Source organism: Erithacus rubecula, assembly GCF_903797595.1.
Source record: "Erithacus rubecula genome assembly, chromosome: 11".
In the NCBI taxonomy this organism is placed as follows: Eukaryota; Metazoa; Chordata; class Aves; order Passeriformes; family Muscicapidae; genus Erithacus; species Erithacus rubecula.
The window spans coordinates 9,818,714-9,841,083 of record NC_136663.1 but is presented as its reverse complement, the minus strand read 5'-3'; the positions used below and the strand labels follow the sequence as shown (position 1 = coordinate 9,841,083).

Sequence of the window (22,370 nt, the reverse complement as noted above, 5' to 3'; positions counted from 1 at the left end):
ACACAGGTTAATCAACCCAAGGGTGGCAATCAAAAGAGAGCTGATTATTTACTTATGGAGCAGAGATGCTGTGGATCTGAGGAGGTAAAGCATGACTTCCCAAGCCTCACTACAGTCTGGAGTCCCTTTTGCTGAGTGCTGGAGATTTCCTCTGAGAGCTTCCACCACCTCCTGTGCTGGGTGGGTGCCCATGAGTCTGTGTCCCTCGGAGCAGCTCATCCTACCAGGAGGTGGAGGTTATCCAGGAAATAAATCAGGAAAGTGCTTCTCATGCCTGTCACTTCTGGAGGAAGCAGAATCCAGCTAAGGAGTACCCACAGTCCCTCCTAAACATGCTGCTGTTGGTGACTTACACATTTTTACACTGAAAATAGTAAATTAATGGAATTAGCCACAGACATTTAAATTTAAAGGGAAGTCTCAGGATAAGGCACCCCAGGCCATGGGTGCAGGACTTCTTGACAGCAAGATGCTTTGAACTGAGCCAGAGGCAGAATCAAACTCTTTGAAATACCTTCATTAATGGAGTGCACCTGCTCTGGCAGGAGGCTGGGGAGCAGAGCCGAGCTCTCAGCGTGGTGCTGGCAGGGCTGTGGCTGGAGCACACGTGTCCCACCCAGCCCAAGGAATGAGCAGGAGCATCCCCAGCTCAGCTGCTCCCTGTCACTGCAGGGATCACAGAGCAAATGCAGCAGTGTGGGGATGCTCCAGCTCAGCTGGCTGCCAGGCAGGTGAAGCACTGCCACTAATTCAGAGCCCCTCATCTTTGTAGAGCTGCAGATTCTGGGCATAGTCCAAGCACTGCACACTTCTGAAGCACAGCTAGGAAAGGCATGTCAGAGGGCTCCCACGTACCCAACCACCACTGTTACCAAGGAAAAGCCCTGTGAGCTCTTGGTAAGAATTTGCAGGCCCAGAAAACGACAGTATTGACATATTCACATTTGTGCCCAAAACCACGCTCGTTATTTCACAAACAACAGATTTCCATGTCCAAATCTGACCAAAAGCAGGTGTAGTCCAGTGGTTTCTGTGCAACCACATCTGCACATACTCCAGGGCAAACGCCAAACTATTTATTGCTACTTAGAATTTACTGCATTTTTAGTCCTTCATCCTAAAACTGCTTTTGTTCAAGAATTCCTTTAAAATCCTTCTATGCCAACTGCATAAATCAAATCTGACAATTAAAATGGCAAATTGTTCAGAACCCTCAGATTTTCCACCTGAGGATCTCCAAATACTTTTGGAATTTAAACACTCTTAATCACTCCCATGGTTCTTGCAAAAAGGAAAAAAAAAAAAAAAAGAAGCACCCTTTTAAATTCTCTTTTTACAGATGAAAAATTGAAGTCCTGGGAGCCCCAAATAGTCTGCTAGGAAGACTCCTTATCCAGTAAATCAGAGGCAGGGCTGGGAAGAGAAACTAGGAGTTTCAGCAACTCTCAGCCCTCTTGTTCTCACCACTTCATCAAACAACAGGCACAGCGATGTGATCATGCAGTTGTCAGTGTTTTCCCTCAAGGGGCTGGACAGAAGATGCTGAAAGCATTTGATCCACATGTGAGCACTGCACGGTATTGTTCGACACTGAGAATTCAGACATAAATAACTGGCTCGTTTGGAGTGAGTAAAAGGATGCCTGTGTTTGCAGGAATCTCACAAGAGGGAGCAAAGAACCAGGGTGTTCCTTTTCTTTTATTATTACCTTTTTTATTTCTTTTGTAGCAGCGTCTGGAAATAACCCATGAGCCAGAGGAGCTGCTCCTGCTGCTGCTGTGGCAGATGGCAAGCAGGGCTGGAGAGCAGGGCTCTGCCACACAGGGCTGTGTGGGGAATTCTGCAGCGGGAAGAAACACGGCAAAATGTGCAGGCTGCTGTCTGCATTCAGATCAAGCGCTGTCTGTTGCTAGCAGCACAAGTTGTTCTGAAAACAAGAGTCAATCATCTGTAGCCTTATTTCTGTACATTTCCTGCAGGGGTCTCATGAAATAAATGAGAATAAATGTAAGGGCGAGGGTTCCTATTAGGAGCAGCCTCATCAGCATCACCCAGCCAAGCATTTACGTCATCAGCATGCTAATTTAATCAGACCTGAGCAGTGATGCTATAAATGGATTACCATCCCAGCTAGTGTGGTTACCGAGGTAACTCAGCCCTTTGTGCCACAGATACAATCGGCTTAATGATAATAAAAACCTCAGCACAAATGAAACAGAAGGAAAAGCCTGACAGGGCTGACGCATACACGACCCTTTCTCTCCTCTCACCCCTCCCTTCCCCAGCCTCAGCCGCTCACTGCAATAAAATTAAGTGCTGCTGTGATCTGTATGCACAACATTCCCATAGGGAACAGGCAAGTAAATAGAACCCGCGGAAATAATTAATACAGGCCAACAACTGATGTCGTCAGCACTACTCAGTCATTCCTCCAACCCCGAACGGCACAGGGACACGCAGAAATGGTGCACAGGCAGATTCCAGAGATCCTGCAAAGGCCTTCAGAGAAGTGACTGCTCCCCTCTATGCAGCATTAATTACATCAATGGAGTGCTTGGACCAAGAGCTGACTGCAATGGTGAATCCAGTCACTGCCTGTCCCTGCCAGGGGGGAGCATTTCTACACCATCTCCTGCTCTGCCAAAACTGGAGGTGACCTGAGACTGGGCATTCCAAAAGCCAGGGAGAAAATCTACTGCAATGTCACCAGTACAGAAGCAGAGGTGACCTGGTCCTTTGCAGGAGGGTTGAAATGGGGATCTGGGCCTTCCTGCATTCACCCAGCTCTGCCAAACCAGCAGCCTACTCACCTCCCAGCCTAGCCTGGGAAAGAACATTCCTTGGAAAATGCTAGCCTCAATGGGCTAAAAGGCAGTGACCGTGCCTTAAAATGGACAGAAGGTCATACTGTTCAGCTCCTCTAGCTCTTTGCCTGATTGAGCATCAAGTTCCCTGTGGATGCTGAATGCCAAACATTTTCCTACTGAGATGCCAAAGACCAAATTTCCCATAGCATTCAAGAATTTATTTTCTTTTCTTCCTACCCAAAATCCTAGCAACTATGAGCAAAACCACTAGCATCTGAGTGCTCAGCTGCCACAGCATCTCGGGCATTTCACCTGCCCTTACTGCAAGTCACCATGTCCTCACCTAAAAAGCACTGATGGCTACAACCAGATCAGGAGTGCACACCATAACCTCAGGTCCATCAGGCTCCTGGTGGGTATTGCTCAAGTCCAGGCAGCATCTTAAGGGATTAGCATGAGACCAACAACTTTTGATGGATTCATCAGAAGTGTAATGAATTCCCACTGCCTGTTGCATGAAAACACACATCAGACTTGTTGCTTTGCAAATGCCAAAATACAGTTCACACAGTCTTTGGAAAAAATCCAGAGAGACTTCTCAACTGGACATGTACAGAAATAGTTGTGCCCCTGCCTTCATTACACAGATTAAAAGCATTCTATGTGTGGTAATTCCTGAGGGCAGCTCATAGGTGGAGACCTTGAGGTGAGTTCATAGGCGAGACCACGTCAGCAGCCCAGCCCAGCACCTCTTCAGTGAGTGGAGGTACCCAAGTGTTTGGACTCAAGCATAAGTGAGATCAGCTTTTCAGAGGAGAAACCCTTTCTGTAGTGACAGAACCCCTGAACAGTCAAAGCTGCTTCTGTAAACTGCAATGAGCAATACTAGCAGATACGTCTACAGAAAAGACACATTCAGGCTCATCTCTTGGGAAATCTCACTAAATACTTTCTCACTCCTCCACCATGCAGAAGAGCACCAGTCCTCCTGGGAAATTTATTACATATTTCTAGAGAAATAGCTATATAACTCCTTTAGGAATCCTTTTAGATCAGATTACAGAAGTACACTCTTCCCTGGAAGGGAGAGAATCCTATGCAAATAACACCAAATTATTATGGAAAGTTACTTTCTTGGCTGGAAGCACCTGAATACTGAAAGCATGGAGCTGTGTGTCCTGATCTCACTGTGGCCTCGCAGCAGCCAGGCAGGTGAGACACAAATAACCCCAGGAAAGAGGCTGGAGGACAGAAGTGCTCAGAGCAGAAGGCGGGCGGCGAGCGCCAGAACGCACAGCACTGGAAATGTTGATGTGAGAAGGAAGCCATCACCTTTGCTTCGATTTAAAAGTCATGGTGACAGCTTGAGAGATTGTAACATTTAAGTGACACAGTGACAGCTTGATCCAGTCAACAATTGCAATTCACAGACGTGCTCCAAACACAAATCCTGCTTCCCCGGGTGCAGAGCAGTAGCTCAGTTGGGGAAGGCTCGTATCCAAAAGAAGATGTAACATTAAAAATGTTCCTCCAGGATCCTCACTTGGCCAGTTACTCTGCATACACTGTGCTGGAGAGACTTAGACTAGGGCTCTCTCCACCCCTGTGGCACACAAAGGATATGAGTAGGCTGGTGGATGGAAAGAAAAGGAGAAAAATTGGCATCCATGTCAAATGCTCTGTTAATTTCAATGGCAGCTACACGTGTGCAGAACTTCAGAGAAAGCCTTTTTGTCACAATCAAGTGAAAACTGAACCATGCAAACTCCCTTTAACCCAGCTCCTCCTGACAGCCAGGTGGGCTCTGAGGTGGTTGCAGTGATGCAGAGCAATGCAGAACAGCCCCAGCTCACTGCAGGTGTCTCAGCCACATTAAAGAGAGAATTAAGCCTTCAATAAAATTTACAGTACACTTCTAACCTCTTCATAGTTAGGTGCTTGTTCTCTTGGCCAGTGAGTTACAGCTAATGGTATTTTGTGCCTAATAACGGCACCTTGGTTTTGTTTTTTTTTTGGTTTTTTTTTTGGCTCGCCCAATGTTCTGCTTATACAGTTTAGTGCTGTGGAAAAATGCCAAGGTAACAATCCCCAGGCACCATCATCTTTCTTGGCAGATGCAGAACAGCCAGTGCTGGCACTTCTTCCCCTGAGGTGTGGTCTTTTAGGTCCCCACAGCACATCTGGGAAGGATTGCTCAGAGCCACTCTGGACATGATTTCTCAACATAGTAGGATTTGCAAGAGGGTTCTAACCCATGGACTGGTCCAATAAATTAGAAAAAAGGAAATACTAAAGAATATGTCCACAAAAATAAATTAGTCACTAGGCCAAATCTTTATTTCATCCCTTACAATTGTAATGGTAAAGCTCTACTCTGCCCCTTCCTGCTGCCCAAAGGTCTTGTCACCCACAGGCAACATCAAAAGAATAATATTGTTATTGTCATTAAGAACATGACTTTTCAGTGACCCACAGAAGTACAACACATTCTTACCAATGGTCAGCCCTCCACATAGTCTAATGCATTTCCAAAAGAAGTCTGCTCACTTTAACCAAGCTTATTACACTGTTTCAAGTTATCTTAAAATCAAATTAAAAAAATAAAAAGCTGAATTACTTCCACATCTTTTGACTTTCTAGAAGTGTATTTTACACTAAAGAAATATTAAGATAATGACCATCCTGATCAGGGATACCAGAGGCTACAGAACTTGCTGCCTTTGGAACATCTGCTCTGATCTGCAAGTTCCTCAGATAGCAGAGGAAGCCAGAAAATGAAACCTCCAGTAATGGCTCCTTTCCAAGCCTTTATGGCCATGGCTGGGCACTGAATTTTCTTAGAGAGAAGGCAGGGCATCCCTGCTGTGTCTGTGCACAGAGGCAGGCAGTGCTGCTGGTCTCACTGTCTGGGGGGCTGTGCACTGCCCCAGGTGAGCCCCCAGCTCCCCTGGGAATGGGACCCGCTCAGGGCAAACCCTGATTTTGCAGAATGACTCCCTTGAGTAAATCTCACAGGCTGAATGGGACCTCAGGAGTCTGTTCAGTCCAGTCCTCTCCCTTAAGGCAGGACTGACCCTGCCTAAACCACTCCAGGGAGACCTTTGCACAACCTGACCTAAAGCCCTCCCAGTAATCAGTGATCTTCTGCTTTTCCAGGCCATCTTGTTCTGGGGGTATCTATCCTTCCTATAGCAGTTTTACCCTAATGGGTAATCTAAATCTCTGGCTGGATTTTAAGTCCTACACATTGTGCTTTCCAGTGTAGATGTGTTATTCCCTTTTTCTTTGCAGCTGGAAGCAGACAGACCCTGAACAATTAGGAGGCAAGAACACCCACAGGGAAGAGGTTATTTACATAAACAGGATCACAATCTGTGTGTGTGTTTATATATTTATTACTTATAAAAAATACTGCAATCTCTTTTCTTTTCTAATTAAAAGACCCAGTTTGCCCTGCTGCACAATTGCTAAGCAGATTTAAAATGGGGACTTCAGTAGCTATTTTATGGCTAATCAAATGAGTAAATATAATGATCTGCTCCAATTCCCATTCTGATTACACAGTGTAGCTATTTCATTCCCTCAATAAGCTCCTTGCACCCAAAAAGAATAGTTTAACAAGCTTCAGAGCAGAATGTTAGGCTCAATTTCTCTAAAGGGTAATAGAGTGGGAGTGTCTGTATAATTAGCTTTGTTGGGCTCCCTCCCTCACTGTACAATACACTCTATACAGAGCTTTCACTGTCTCTACAGGTCTTCATGTTAAAGCAGAAAAATAATGCAGAGCACATTACAATCATACTGGTTGCACAGAAGAGTTTTGAAAGACAGAAAAAGAGCTGGAGAAGTGCTAGCTAATTCAGCCCAAAAGGGCTCAAGCTTTAATTTAGCTTTAGCAATAAAAGCACACATGTTCATGTACATAGCTTATTCATCTCTAATGTATTGAACTCTTAGATGTTTCTGGAAGTTAAGATCTGCCAGACTACTAACACATTGATCAAATCATAGTATAAATCACTAAAGTACACTCAACAATTTCTTCTCTGCATAAGACTTGAAATTAAATTAACAGCACACAATATATAATGCAAAACATTATCTAACACATTTGGAAGAGTTTGATGCTGAATTCCCTTACAGAAAATAAAAGTGTTTGATATACTGGTTTTTTACAGCAAGAAACAAGTTTTTTTTAACATAAGCTGGCAAAACTGTAATATTTTTTGTGCTTGCATAAGAATTTTCAGCTAGAGATTTGAAAATCCTTTCTGAAGTCAGACAGCCAGGTGGGATATGTTATTATTACCACCTCTGTTTTACAGATGGAAAACTTAATGCTAGAAAAATTAAAAATCTGACTGAATATAAAGGGACATGTCAGAGATCTGTGAGGAAAGGGAGAACAGCAGATTTCAACTTGTTCCAGACCTCTCCCAAATCAGTCATCCTGTATCTCTCCTCTCACTTTGTATTTGCAGGCAAAGTGTCCATGGATACTGTCTTTGGAAATTATCACACAAAAAGTTTGGCAAAGAGGTCAAAATCCAGTCAAATTGTTTAATTCTGCAATGATTGCAGAAAAGAAATAAAACATCAAATAAATAAAACCATCAAAACAAACCAAAAACAGCAGGGAATTATGGAAGTTACTCTGAAAGTGCCATAGCTGAATCACAGACTTCACCTCTAATAAATAAAATCCACAGTTAAGCCATTGTTTCAGAGTAAATAGCAAATAAAATAACACAGGTCCGATAGCCACTTCCACTTTTTTTGGCATATAAACTTACCAGTTAGCAGCTACATAGCAATACCTGATCAGAAACAAATGGATACTGAACCTACATTTTTCACATTCCTCTGAAATAACTAAGTATCCTTGAGCCTTGAAAAGTGACTGCTAAGACTCAGACTGGTACAAACAGGAGGAATGATTGTTCTGTCACCTCCAGTGCTAGAAAGAAGCAACAGGAAATCACCTTGTGGGAGGCAAAGGGAAAATAACAAGAATAAGGTGGGTCTGCCCCACCTCCATTGAACTTCTTTGCTATGGGATGTTTTAAATTCCAGAGATTTACATGAGCTCATAAAACAATTGGATGAGCTGATAGTTGAAAAATCCCTGACTGAATATTAAGGAAGACATAAATCAAGCCAGTTCTCTGTAAACAGCAAATTCTTAGATAAAGGGAAATATTCTGGGGAGGTGTGGATATGAATTTGCACCACTCTTGATTTCTTTCCTCGGTACTGAAGGGGAAGAACACTGAGCTGGAGTGACCACTCATCTGACACAGGGTGGGCAAGGCCAGGTTCTTAATTCCAGGCCTATAGACCCTGGCATATGAGAGAAAGATACTAAAAAGCAAAGGTTTAAATCCCAGTTTCTCATGTGGGCAGGTTATTTTTCCAAAAAACAGACTTTTGCTACTTCTGCCTTTGAAAAAGCACCAGCAGCTGACCAGCACTATAATGATACGAGTCAGGAATAAATGTATTTGAGCAAACACCCTCCAGATTCAACTTCCCTCCAAGCTCAGTTGCAGACAACAAATCCTACAACAAGAGTATTTATCTGAGTCCAGGATACCAAAATGCTTTCATCAGATGAGCCAAGCCAGAGATGAAGCTGAATCTTAACAACAGCCAGCATTTGAGACACTCAAGAAAACTTGACTGGTAAATTGGATACTAAAAATTCCCCAGAGGACAGGCTTCCAAGAGTGAAATTGCAGTGTCTTCTGCATACAAGTGCAATTAATGGAGTCAAAAGCATGTGATGGAGCCAGTGCTGGATGCACTGGTACAGCCCCACACAATGCATCTCCAAAGCACTTGACAGTTCTGAGCACTAATCTTTACTGTCTCCCTTTTGCTATTCTGCATTTGTGTGCAGGAAAACTTCCCAGCTGCTGGTCACAGCATTCCATTTGCAAAAGCCAGTTCAAGCATCTTTGCAGAACAAGAGGATCACCTTCATGTTTCCTTCAGCCATTGGATTACAGTTCCTCAGAGGTGTACGAGCAGATTGAGGGACCTGGTTTGGATGCATAGGGAGTTCCTGAGCTGTTCAGGCAGAGAACAGCTTAAAAATAGAGAGCAGCACCTTGGTGCTGTTGACTCTGCCAGTTTAGCCATGCAGAAAGGTGAAATAGCTGAACAAACTTGCAAGGCTGTGCTCCACATTGGAGAGAGTCACTACCCCAACCCACCCATGCTGCTGTCACAGAGCAGGGGAGAGAAGAAAACCTCAGCAGTCCAGATGCAAATACTAAAGGTCATAAACAGCATCTCACCTACACATCCTCACTGCACCAGGGACTGGACATTCACCCAAACACCACACACTGAGCAGGTGGGCAAAGAAATGGGGGTTTCCCTATTTAACAGAAGAGCAGCCCAGAGGCAGAAGGTGGCTCAGTCAAGGTTACACAGCAGCAGGAAGAGGTCTGGCAGTCTCAGGGTCACCACACAGGACTGAAACAACTTACACCTCCTCCTCAGGCTCAGGGTGGGACTTGGTTAAAAGAAAGCCCAGGTTAGTGAAGGATGCTTCACACTGAGCACTACTTTCCTCCCCACTCTTTCAGTGTAGCCTTACTATCTTCAGTAAGTTAAAAGGAAACCATTATACAGCTGATGTCAATCAGTCCAACCTGACTTTTCTTACAGTCAAAGCCCCAAATTCCTACCTGGCAAAACTCTGACAAATGTATCTGAGAACCCTGCAGGGTGCAGCAAGGAAAGCCCCCTCAGGACTCAAGCTGCTTTTTTATATCAAGAGACATTTTTAGCCTGTAATTTTATCTCTTCCATCTCTCCCCATTGCTTGAAATTAAAATAAACATGGACCAGGGCCTAGGATTTTATCTGTCACATATTGCTATCATTAAACACACTTGAAACGAGTGGGTTTAGTTCAAATAAAACTGTCTCTTCCCTCTCCCTTTCTCAGCTCAACAAACATAAAATAGGAAACTGCACTCCAATATATTCAAGAAGCAACACACGTTACATCATGAGTAGATGATCCATCTGGCAGGCTGACATGGTAATAAGTTTGCTTAATTGTCAGGTCAGGCACATTACAGACTCAGTCTGTCAGTCCTTTTATTACAGCTCTGTCTGTACTGGGGAATTTCAACCTCCTCACACTCCGTGTGTGCAGACGTGGAATGTGTCCATATGGTAGGAGGACATATGCATGGACACATATATGAACTGTCACTCAGAACAAGGAGATTAAATTAAGAAAGGAAATGCTGAAGTCAAATAGCTCTTAGCAGCTGTATACATTTCAGTCTGGAATAATCACCCAAAGAAAGCAATGAGATATTTACATTTAATTTATTTGAAACTGGGCTGGCGAAAGCACTGATTATAGAGGATAATCCAGCACTGCCTCATAAGGAAAACAGCCAGAGATCCTCAGATGTTCCCTCCATTTATACTTTTTAAGCGATCAACCCATCATTTTGTTTTTGGCTCCATGCAGCTCTGAGCATATAGACAGTCTCCTGAGATTGTCCATATGCCCTCCTGAGAAATCACTGAGTACATTCAGCAAATTATTGAATTCATCAAATGGATGCCTTTCCTTTAAAAAGCCCACAAAACAAAACAAAAGCCACCTTTTTCCTTCTTTGTCTTTGTGTCTTACCTCATCTCCTCTCCATTAATGAGCTCAATTCTGAAATGATTTTATTTACAGGAAGGCTTTAAGGTGTTCTGAAACACAATTTGTAGGAAAGATGCCAAATATAAATTGTATTTTCTAGACCTGCCTGCATTTGTGATTTTACATGAGCACGCACACATATGTTCAATATCCAAACAGCAGGTGTTCCCTAAAGTTTTATTGCCATTAGTTAAGAATGACCACATTACTCAACAAAGTCAAAGCCAAGTCTTGTCAAAGGCAAGTCTTGCCAGAAAGTCTGATGATTTCCAGTATTAAAGAGCCCTGCTTTGCAGTACTGGCTCTGGCTCTTCCAAATATCTCCAAAACCTAACAGTGATACACATTTACCCAAAAGAACCACTTGACAATTCATCCTCTGTGTGGTATCTCCACAGCTTTTCTCAGGAAGCAGAGAGTGCTGTCTTGAGCACGGTAGCAGCTGTCACTGGGGCCCCATAAAACACCATGATCTTTGTGGTAACCCTTTTCCACAGCCAGATCCCTTGTCTTGCACTTTGGATGTGAGCTGCCAATGCAGAGTGCAGTCAAAATCTTTCCAGAAAAAGATTAAACATAATTCAAAATAATATCTGTACTATCTCCCTGTTGAACTACACAATGCTCAAAAAAATCCATCTGAACAACTGTTTTTCTACCACTTTTTAGGACTGTGAAAGTGTTGCACAGATATTCCATATAATGAACAGTTGATCTTTCTGCAAACCAGCACAGCAATCAACCCCAACATTTTCTCTTCCCCTCTTGATAATCACAGCTTGAAGCTGTACATGCATCCTGGCTTTCTGCTGGATGGAAAGAGAACTGTGCCTCCCATCCTTCTTGAATTCTCCTTGGATCACAAGTTAATGGTTTTGGAAGACAGCATCAAAATTGCCTGCGACCCCAGGATGACTGGAGTGATTGCTGATACACAAGATGGCAATTCTTCACAGTTCTGAGCTGCCTGGGACAGGAATGGGTTCTCATCAACACCTTACAAATCACTCCAGAGGGGCTAACATACTCAGCCTCTTGTCAACCCAGAGAGAAACAACAGTGCAACTTATGGCACGACAGCAAAGTCTCTGACCTTGCTTATGCTGGCAATCAGGTGAGATGATTGCAACAACCCTGCCTGTGAAGCACACAGTGCCATGCAAACTGCACAGCCTGCCCTTGCTCTTACTGCACTTATGCACACTAATCTGCTTCCTTCCAAGTGAAGAATTCATTGTAAGATTCAAAATATTTTGTTTGGGCAGGGAGGAATCAGTATCAGACTGCAAACATTGGCAGAAGTATTTATAACTGCTTCAAAATCTCCTTTTTCTGGCCAGGTCCTTTTTTTGTTTAGTTTTCTTTTTTAAATCTGTGGGGGAAGACAGTAATACCCATTGGACCAACACACTATTGATTTCCCATAGAAACAGCAGTTAGTTAGAGTGCTCACTTTCAGCAGCATGCTACTTTTATCTTACTGTAATTTTTTTTTTTCATTTAATCCTCTTTTACATACTCATAGAAGTTTCCTATTCACTACTGAAACACCATATGGTGATAATATATGCTAACACAGGCACAGTGACACAGTCCACAAGCCTGCTATTGAGCAAAAGTTGACAACATAAGGCTGAGAGAATTGTAAGTGCTTCCAAGCCACAATAAGTACGTCACCTAATTGCATTTTACTGTGATGCAAAGAAGTCTGAGTCAAGGAAGGAACTTCTTTACAATGAAACTGTAACAGCCTGGAGTAATTTACAGTTACTTGAAGAGCTAGAGCAAGGATTTATCAATTCATGGCTTTCAGATACAGGCTAGATGTGGATTGGGTTGTTGTTTTTTTTTTTTAGCCTAGGCAGCTTTAATATACAGAAAGAGACAATGTATTTCAGCGTCACAGTCATCTCTCAAAAGGTTCCAGACAGGAAGGCCAAAGGCAATCAATAAGAGAAAATATAGACACTGCTTCTCAAGCCATTCACAGATGCCTCTGCCTCTTACTTTAATGAACTAGTTTTTGAACTAGAACATCTTGGAACAATCCTGAGATACATTCAGGCTACAAATGGATCAGGTTTATTTACATATTGATAGCAGAGTCTGATGTAGAAATTACAGGGCCAGGTCTCACTTTTCCGTGGAGCTCTAGGTCCTTAGAGGTGGCCCTACCTGAAATGAGGCTGTGAATAGATCTGATCTGCCTTTGGAATGGCCAGGAAGGGCTCAAGGCAGACCCTGGAAAAACAGACCATGGAGAACAGGATGGACCAGTGAGTGACAACACTATCCCAGAATGTCACTGATGTCTGTCCAAGGCCCTGTTTTACAATGAGCTGCAAGGTCTCTGTGCCTCAGTTCTCCATCTGCAGAACAAAAGAACCAAACTTCTCCCCCCCCAGGGCACAACAAGGATAAACACATGGAAAGTTGCAAGCACTCCAGCAAACAGGCATCAATAAAGGACAAAGTCACAAAGGCTATACTTTAAATGCCAGGGCTTCCCAGTGTGTTTAAGCCTCCACCTTTCAAATTGTATTTAGAAACTACCACTGCAGAAGGCAGCTGCCCTCCTCTTCTGAAGAGAACAATTCCACAGGAATTCCCATCAACGGAATCTATACCTGCCCTGCAATGGTCTCTGGATAGATTCCAAGCAATTTGAAGGCACACCAAGGCAATGCCCTCCTTGCTGTGAGCTGATGCAGGAATCACAAAGTCATCACTCCCATTTTGGTGGAAATGGCCTGGGGATTAGCCCAGCAGAGTGCACAGTGGGAGCAAAGTCCCAAGTGATGTATTGCCATGCAGGTGTTTCTACAAGTTGCTGTGCTGTTCCCTTGGCGCTGAACGATTTCCTTTCCCTAGCAGGGAGGGAAACGCAGCTGGTTCCTCCTGAGCACAGAAGAGAAAAACACAACACAAAAGGAACACAAACCATAGAGAGCAGAGCAAAGGAAGCCTGATTTCCTATGGACTTGTGTCTTGCGTCTTGAGCAGACTCTGACCCTTCCTGTTCTCATCTGTTACCTCTCCTGACTGCCCCCCCCTCACTTCCCTTCTCCCCCTAGTATTAGCCTTGGCATTTGTCTGTGTGTGTCAGCCAAACAATCCATGTTCCAGGTCAGAGATCCTGGTTACAGCACAGTCTGGAAGAGCAAAAGTTCAAGTTGCCTGCAGGACACGCAGCAGGCGTGGAGCTCGCTGTGCACGTGTGCACTGGGGCCACCCCATGGGCCAGGCAAGGACAGCCAGCCCCTCCCTGCAGCTCCCCAGGACAGGCATCTGAGGGATCCCTCCTCCCCAGCCACAGAATTCTACACACAGCTATCCCTCCCACAGACCCATTTAAAAGCAAGAACAGAAATCAAGCCATATGTGGGTAACAGCCAACTGCTGGACACCAATTGGTGCTGGGTAGGAAGAATTAATCAACTGTGCTTTCATTTCAAAATGCTCCAGTTATTTCCTTGGCAGGCACTGGGCAGAAGAGTGGCTGCCACACATGAGAAAATCAACCCCACACTCAGACCTCTTTAAATCTTCCTGACAGGGGGTGTTCTCACACACACTCTGCCCATGGAGTATGAGATGAAGATAAAGCCATGACAGGGTGCCATGGTGTGGCCTCAGCTCCTCTGGTGATTCAGGCACAAACCAAGTCATCTGATCTGCCAGTGCCTAGGTTCCTCCCCTGCCCATGACACAGCCAGTGCAGCTCCCCATTTCACAGGGCTGCTGCCATGGTGGTGAACCTGGTGCCACTGAAGCACTGGGATGCATTGACCCTTGCAAGAGCACGAGCAGAGGCTGGTCCCAGCTCAGCACAGGTTCCTGCCCCAGAGGCAGCTGCTCTTTGCTGGCTGGACACACGGACAGCTCGTGGAGCGCGCCGCAGCCCTTTGAGGAGAGAGCCAAACCACAGCCAGTGCCAAAACACAAGGATGGGGAAACGATGACAGGCTTCCTGAGATGACAGCTTACAGTGGCTCAGTCCCATTGTGGGGAAAAGGATAGAAAACAAAACATAACAATAGGTAGAAGGCCTTGAAAAGCTTTAGAGAATAAGAGCTCAGCTCTCAACCACTCACAGCAAAACAATCACAAATGTGGAATGAGAAAAAGACCAAATTATGCACTTCTATTTGCTTTTTATCACTGTTCCCAAAGTAAATGTTTATCTTTATCCATATACAAATTTGAGATGCCTGCACAGATTTTAAAGTCCAATATATCCAACACTAGTCGTCATCTAAAGTTTTAGCCAAACACGTAGGCAGAAAACCAAAATGGATGCAGAAAAACAGAAAGGGAAAAATGAAAAAGAAAACCTTACTGATATTTCTGTGAACTTGATTATATATCAGAAAAAGAAACAGCAGGAGTAGTGCTGATTTATTTTCACTCTGATGATAGTACAAGAGGAAGAAATAATACCCTGCAAAGGTCACTCTTATCCTGTTCATCTGTGACAGGCTGATAATCCAGGATCTCAGAAAACTTTCTTTAAAAATCTTCACGGACATGCTCTTATCAAAAGGATTAAGGTTTAATACATACCAGCAGATGCAACCGATTCAGGCATCTGCTAATCAGAGCAGCATCAGTTGCTGCACGCATCGGCTGGAGTTGATGACTGCAGAAAGGTTTCCCTTCTTATAGAGAAAGACCAAATCCAAACATACATTAAATCATCTCTTGGCTATGCCTCCCAACTCACACATTCATGGCTGAGCATCCTGTGCACACTCCAACCTGCAGACATGTCAGGGATGGCAGGTCAGATGTGCTGCTCACAGACAGTGCACTCACAGTGGCTCTCCCACAAAGATCCAACCCTGGGACCACCTCAAACCCACCCATGTGGGGTGGGAATATCACTCTGCCTTTGGAGAGGAGAACCACAGGAGGATGGAGAGGCTTTGTGCTGGGAGGAACTTACTGAAATTATTCCAGATGGGATGCTTCTTTTCCTACTTTCAGTAATCCACTCGGATTTTCCAGACAGCACAAAGCCAGTGTACTGCAGCCAGAAGCAGGAGCACAGCTCTCAAGGGTGACCCCATCTTCAGAACAGCCCATGCAATTCCTGATGTCCATGACTCTGGCAAAAGTGTCACAGCCCACTGAGAACAGCCACAGTCAGCACCCAGCAGTGAGTCTGCACAAGCCATCTGATGCTGCTGCAAGGGCTGGAGCTCACCAGCTCAACACCAGCTTGGGCACACTGCAGTGAGCCACTGTCACCCCTCTGTGTCCACATGAGCCATCCAAGTCAGCACAACAGCAGCACTCACAGCCTTCAGGAAAACCAGTGCATAGCACAAAAGCTCTGGAGTAGCTGCATGGTCCTACTGAAAGGTCACCAACCCTTTAGGATGGACTGTGGATGCTTCTCAGTTTCAGAAGATGAGCTTGTTTCCAATGAGCTCCTCTGTCCTACAACAAAGAGATTCAAATGCCTGCAAAGCCCAAAATGCTCAGACCCCAAGAGAACAAATACAAAGAGCCCTTTGCAACTGGGAAAGCACTGCCTGGCTACTGTGCTGTGCTGCTGGATACTGAAGACTCTTTGGTAAAGCTGTGCAGATGTCCAGCAGTTAGAAGTGCTCAGACCAGCAGAATGAGGCCAGGAAACTTTTATTTACCTTAAATATCATATGTGAAGATGGCAGAAGCTAAGCTATCCATTTCAGCCCAAACAGAACATCTGAAAAAGCCATATCCCCCTGAGTCCCATAACTGAGGAACCATAAAACTCTCCATCACATAAATGCTACAGGAGGGAGGAATTCATTGTGAACCCACCAAATCAATTTCAATCTGCTTGTACCTTTAAATTTTCTTTCTTAAAAGGAACAAACACATTCCTGACAGCAACTGGAGTTCTGTAACGTACTCTGTGGACTGCACTTCCAAAATCCTTTTGGTGCAAACCAATCTAAGTAGCCAGGCTCAGGCAAGTACCAGGAACAATGAAAGTGACTCTGAGCCTGGAGTAGCAAATTTGCACAGACTGCTTTGAGTTCAGATTCAGTGATCTGTTTTTCATAGAGCCTCACAGCCCAAACCAAGAACAATCATAAGATCTTTCTCAAAGCTGGGGGAATGTGCTTCCCCTTGCTGGGTTGGAAGCTTTAATCATGGTTGGAGACCCAGCTCTGCATAAACCAAGATAAAACACCTGAACTCTCAGCCGTGCATTCCTGACACAGATGTAAGTGGGGCACTACAATTAGAAATTCACTGGGAAGAGACCATTTCTCCATGTTTTGTTTTGTCTTCAGCACTCAGTATTTTGCTTTGGTTTGCCATCATACAGCTGAAACTGTTCAATCCTGTCCCACCACTCTGCAAGAAAATATGTCCATTGCCTTTTCTCTGCTTTTATTATCCCTAAATGGTTATCAGAAGAAGTGACAGGATAACCACCAGCAGTGTCAAACATTTAAATCCCTTTTAAATATCAGTCACTACAGGACATTATTCCCCAGCATGCTTGAAACTTAATGAAAATGTATCACTGATTTTTAAATTTAATTTTCTTAATATTTTTATTGTTCTGTAACTCACATTGGGAATGAGCCTCTTTTCCTTCAAAATAGAGCTCACTTTGGCTTAAAGTGTTGGATAGTGACAGATGTCTAGTACTGGGGCAGTGACACAGAGGCAGGCATGAATCTTTAGATATCTTGCCTAACTCTGCCTTCATGTTCCCCACCTGTTTGCACAACCACATCACCCAAAGGCCTTCAACCCAGACCAAGGTTCCACATTGCTACATGCCATGCACAGGGGGAGTAAGAGGCAAATCACATTGCAGTGGTTGCCAAGCTACAAGGACAGAAGAGATTTTGAGATGAAGGAGAGGGGAAACACTACATTGAAGGTCATTTAGCACAGCAGTTGTTGCTGGGAATGAAACAGGTCTCTAGAGTGCCAGCCCAGCTCCCTCTGGATCAAGCTGCCTCCAAGAGTTGTACACAAGTAGATTTCATCTTGATCATGGTGCATGGTCAAACAAGATTTTTTTGCTATTTAAATACTTCACAAATTTTGGTCACAGAGCATTTGCTTTTAGAAAAAACTTAAATAACATCAGACCAGGCACATCTTATTACCTGGTACACCTCCCACAAAGTGCTGTTTTGCCAAACAGACATTCTGTTGGAAATTCAGGACAAAACTCAAGAGTTTTGGAAGGTAGGTGTCCAATTCCAGACAAAGCAATCATCATTCAATACATAATTCACAGCAGGGACAAAAAATCCTGAGCTTACGTGTGCTGCTATTTCCAGTATTTCATTTTCCCAGTCTCTGCTGGAAGCCCTTCTCCAGAGTCACAAAGTTTTCTTGTTTTTTAAAAAATGCAAACATTTGTTTTATGGGCTGAAATTTGGCATGTTTGGCTTGGGGTGTTTTTTTTTTTTTTTGGTTAAGATCTTGCTGCACTGATCTCTTACACAAGGATTTATGCAGAACAAGTGAAAACAGGGGAAAACACCCTTTAATAGAGGAGCCAGATGACCACAGCATTCACTAGGACTCTGCTTAGGGGGCTTACACAATTTATGACTTGCCCCTGCTCCTATACATGGAAATTATGCACCTAATGTCTTTTACTAATAAAAGATACAGCGGCTTCTCTGCCTCTGAACTTTCCAATGAGTTACTGCAATTTGGAAGGTGTGATATGTACACAGAAGCACATGGCAGCTACACAAGAAGAGCTCTGTACTTTACTCATCACACTAGTACTTCCAAACTGCACCAAACAGGAGGAAAATATTAATTAAATTTTTTTCATAATGCATCTGCAGTTCTTCCAACAAAACATCTGCAGGAAGTTAAACCTCATATGCCACTATCGTCAAGGCAATTTTGAGATCATGTTGGTCATCTTGTACCATTCCAATTTACTGTACCAGAGGGCTAGAACTGGTCATGCTGGTGAAGGTCATGTAGATCCTTTCTAAAAGGATTTAGTTCTAGCTTAATTCTTTAAATATAGTCTCACCTACACCACCTCACATGACAGAAAACATCCTTAGATGCTGCTCTGTTGAGGCTAAAGATGATGATTTAGTCTTTTAATTTTCTGTCCCTTTAGGTATGTGCAATTTTGAAAGGAAAAAACTTGCATTTAATCACTTCTGTGATTCCAATGTGATTTTAATGTTTCTGTGATTCAGAGAGACTTTTGCTTGCAAGACATGGACTCAGCCAAGGTAACCTTTGCTTTCCTACTCATCTGCCTAGAATTAGGCAACACCACAAGGTACCAGGAGGGCACTGATGATGCCAAATGTCCAAACTCTCTCTCCCTGCCTTCTATCAATGGTAGTCAGTTTCAGGTCATGGCAGTGTCCTTGTCACCTGCCTGGCACACAAGAAACATTACCAGAGTGACACCCAGGTCAGCAATGCAGGGATGGCAGGGATGTTGTCTAGTGTTGATGTTGGCCCATCCTTTCTGAGAAACATTACATCCCTCTGTGTCAGAGACACCCCCTGGTGCAGTGTGTGTCTTTGCAATTTTGAACTTGTACCAAGGATCAAAAGAGCTTCCCTCTGTGTGAATTTATGCCAATGGGCAGCACATGTTAAATAAACTACTTGTCATTGCCCTATCACTCCTACCCCAGTGAGAGAACTATGCTAAGATTTATCTTACATTCCTTTAAAATTGTCTTGAAGATAATATAAAAAAGAAACATAACAATAAAATTTCTCTTATTCCAAAACAGGAGTATCCCCAAGGGCAAGGTATCCCTATAAAATTATTGTAATGCTTTAACAGTGTAAGCACAACTGAAAACATCTCTGAAAACAAGTCGTAGCTCTCTCTTCCTATCTGCAGCCATTATCCTGATAAATTTGGGAAGGTCAGCTAAGGTGTAATCCAATAAATGTGTTGATGTTCTAAGTAAGTACCTTACAATTTGCAGCCTAATCTATTATCCTACTATAAGACCATCAAATGACTCACCAGTTTTAATACTTAGTACAGATCAAACAAAGGAAAATATCAAAGCTTTACGTTCTAGTTCCACCTTTCAAGGACTTGTTTGAGTACTCTTTAATTACAGCAGATGATACATCCAACTCTGGCACTTTCTTTCTCTAACAGCTGTAGTTAGAAGTTGTTGCAGCAGTACTTTTTACAGGACATCATTAAGTTAACAAAGAGATGCTGAAAAGTCAGATAGACTGAACAAATCTAGTTGGCATTTGATCCCAGAGATGGAGTTCAGCTTCTTCTGCCCACCAGACCACACAGTGTGTGATGCTCCTGGGAGTCTCACCATGCAGGTGCTGCTGGGTGCAGGTGACAAATCTGCAGAGCCCCCACCCAAGCTGTGGCAGAAAGCCATGGGAACAAGCATGTGCATGAATGGGAATGAACACATCATCTTGGAGGGTGATGAGTTTCAGAAGTCCTAAACCTGGGTTATGACTTCAAAATCCTCCAGAAACTCAAATATACCTGCAGAAGTTTGCATTTGAATGCTTTGATTTTTAATTTTTTTTTTCTTTTAATGGTAAAAGAGTAAAATAAAAGAGAAAAAAAAACAACCTATTCACAGAACCCTGGATCCCAAAGGAAGAAGCATCAGGAAACAGCAGCACTGTCAGCAAACTGCAGATGCTCCATGAAATGGGTACAGAAGTTAGCTGTCCCCATAAAGATGTCAGAGCTGACTGTGGGTGTTGCTGAAGAAAATGGGGAGCCCAAATCTCTTCCACTCAACTCTTGCAGTGTTTGGAGTCTATAAAGCATTCCCCAGTAACAGTGTGCATTGGTGGGTGTTTGGCCCATGCAAACAAACTGAACATGGGTTATTCACCACAGTGCCCCAGCAGAACTCATCTTGTTTATCACAACAACAAAACCCCACTGGGAAAATACTGAATTGTATCTGACTTACATTGTTGGTCTTTTTGACTGACTAACCCAAATTAGACTATTTTTCAAGGACAAGTCTGCAAGTTTATGCAACAACTGTGCACATTCCACTAAAAGGAAAGACAGGTTTATAGGGAGGTCCCTGCAGAAAGGATGGAAACTCAGAGCCACTGTGTGCAGGGGACACTTTCAAAAGAGCACAAATCTGATTTCACTCTGCTTTTGCTCCATTTGAAGACTTGAAGAGAAGCAAATCAAAAGAGACTCCAATCACTATTTTAGTTCTGCTATAAAAGTATCACTTTTCAGTTAAAAGAAATGGAGCAGTGAAAACAACCAAAAAAGACAAACCAAAGAGAAGGCTTGTATGGATGGTGGGCGTGCACCCATCACTCACCTATCCCTTTAGTAATCTTGACTTTTGGGGCTTTAGTAAGAGAAATACAGCAATGCTCAGCCAGGGACGCCAGGTGTCCCAGTCTGGGGTTCCTCCTCTGCCCCGAGATCACCCCAGAGGGACACGAAGGTGGTTCAAACCCTGGTTTTCCCCGAAGCCGCCGAAGAGAGACTGCCGGAGACAGTTTTCTCTTTTTCCAAGGACAGTTTATTGTTTCTTATCTCTGGGACACTTTGCCTGGCCAGCAGCGGTCTGCTCAGCCTGGCATCCATGGTGGAATCTGCCTGGTCAAGGCAGGGCTTATCTTATATAGTTAGTACTACGTATTACATGTTTACAAAATTTTACCAATACAATACAATTTTATTAAATGGTCCAGCCCTGACCCCAACCAATCCAAGAGGCCAATGTGTCACCCAACATGGATGACATGGAGAAGAAGGAGGAAAAGGTGTCCACCCCCCAAATTCTCCATCTTGGCCATGTGTCCCTTATCATAAACATTCAAGAAAACCTATTTATCTACGTTCTAACATTCTAATTTACACTCTACTCATCATTATTTTCTGTGTCTCTTCTCTCAATGTGGGCAGATTCTCCCAAGGAGCCAAATGCAGCCCCTGCAGCTCCTGGGCAGCACTCAGGGGTCTCTGAGGGGTCTGCCAGGGGGGTTTTTTGCACCCCCAAAGGAGCCAGGGAAAAACCCTGGACTCCCACATATACAGCTTACAGACCCACACACATATAAGAAATGAGACCAGTCATGAGACTAAGAAGGAAAGACAAGGCACAAACACATCTAGGATGATTTTATGAGATCTCAAGAACTGCCCTTTTAGAAGTGCCACTGGGGTGTCACCACTTCCTCTGATAAATAGATGACATCTAACCAGAACTTAAATAGCTCCACTCAAGCACTACCTAGATGAGTGACAACAATTAGCCAAGTCGCTGTCACCCCTGCAGTCCTCGTCTAGACACAGCAGAGAAGTGTGAATTCCAGTCTGCCTTGCTGGGCTACAGCCACCCTGACAGCTGAGCTCAGATCCAAGACACTTCATGAGATGAGGGTATCTGGATCCTTCTGGCAGCACGACAGACAAAAATCAGCAGAACAGAAAAACAACAAGAAAACAAAAGCACAAAAGTACTTGTGAACCAAAAAGGTTTTAATTCACGAGTCACTGTTGGGTGAAAGTTGGGGCAAATGAAATGCCATTTTTGGTGAGTATTTTTTGAACAATCTCAGTCGGATCAGAGCCCTGTGCTCAGAGGTGCAGCAGCTTTTGAGCCGGTGCCCCCTCAGAGCAGCTGCGCCCTTCTCCCCATTGACAGCCACATCTGGATGCTATCAGGAGGAACTGGCAGGCCTGCTCACAGCAAATACCAAGCACTTAGCAAATTGACTCCAGAAGTGATGCTGGCCCCTCTCCCACTGTGTGTTTACTAACCTGTTGAGTCCGAGGTTTGTACGGGGAGCTGCTCTCCAGGTCGGCCAGGATGCTGGTCAGAGAGTCAATCTCTGCATCTAAACTGGACCGCCTCTCCTCGAGTGTCTTGCCACCAGGATTCACC

General features: G+C 43.9%; 1 protein-coding gene across 5 annotated transcripts in view; it reads right to left on the bottom strand.

The window, feature by feature from the left end:
- Positions 1 to 22,370, bottom strand: part of LPP (LIM domain containing preferred translocation partner in lipoma) — a 315,895-nt gene that overhangs the window by 130,434 nt on the left and 163,091 nt on the right. For all 5 annotated transcript variants that reach the window (XM_079315245.1, XM_079315244.1, XM_079315243.1 and 2 more), the window contains one exon: positions 22,247 to 22,369. In XM_079315245.1, the coding sequence (XP_079171371.1) occupies positions 22,247 to 22,369 (123 nt within the window). The remainder of the gene's footprint in view (positions 1 to 22,246; position 22,370) is intronic.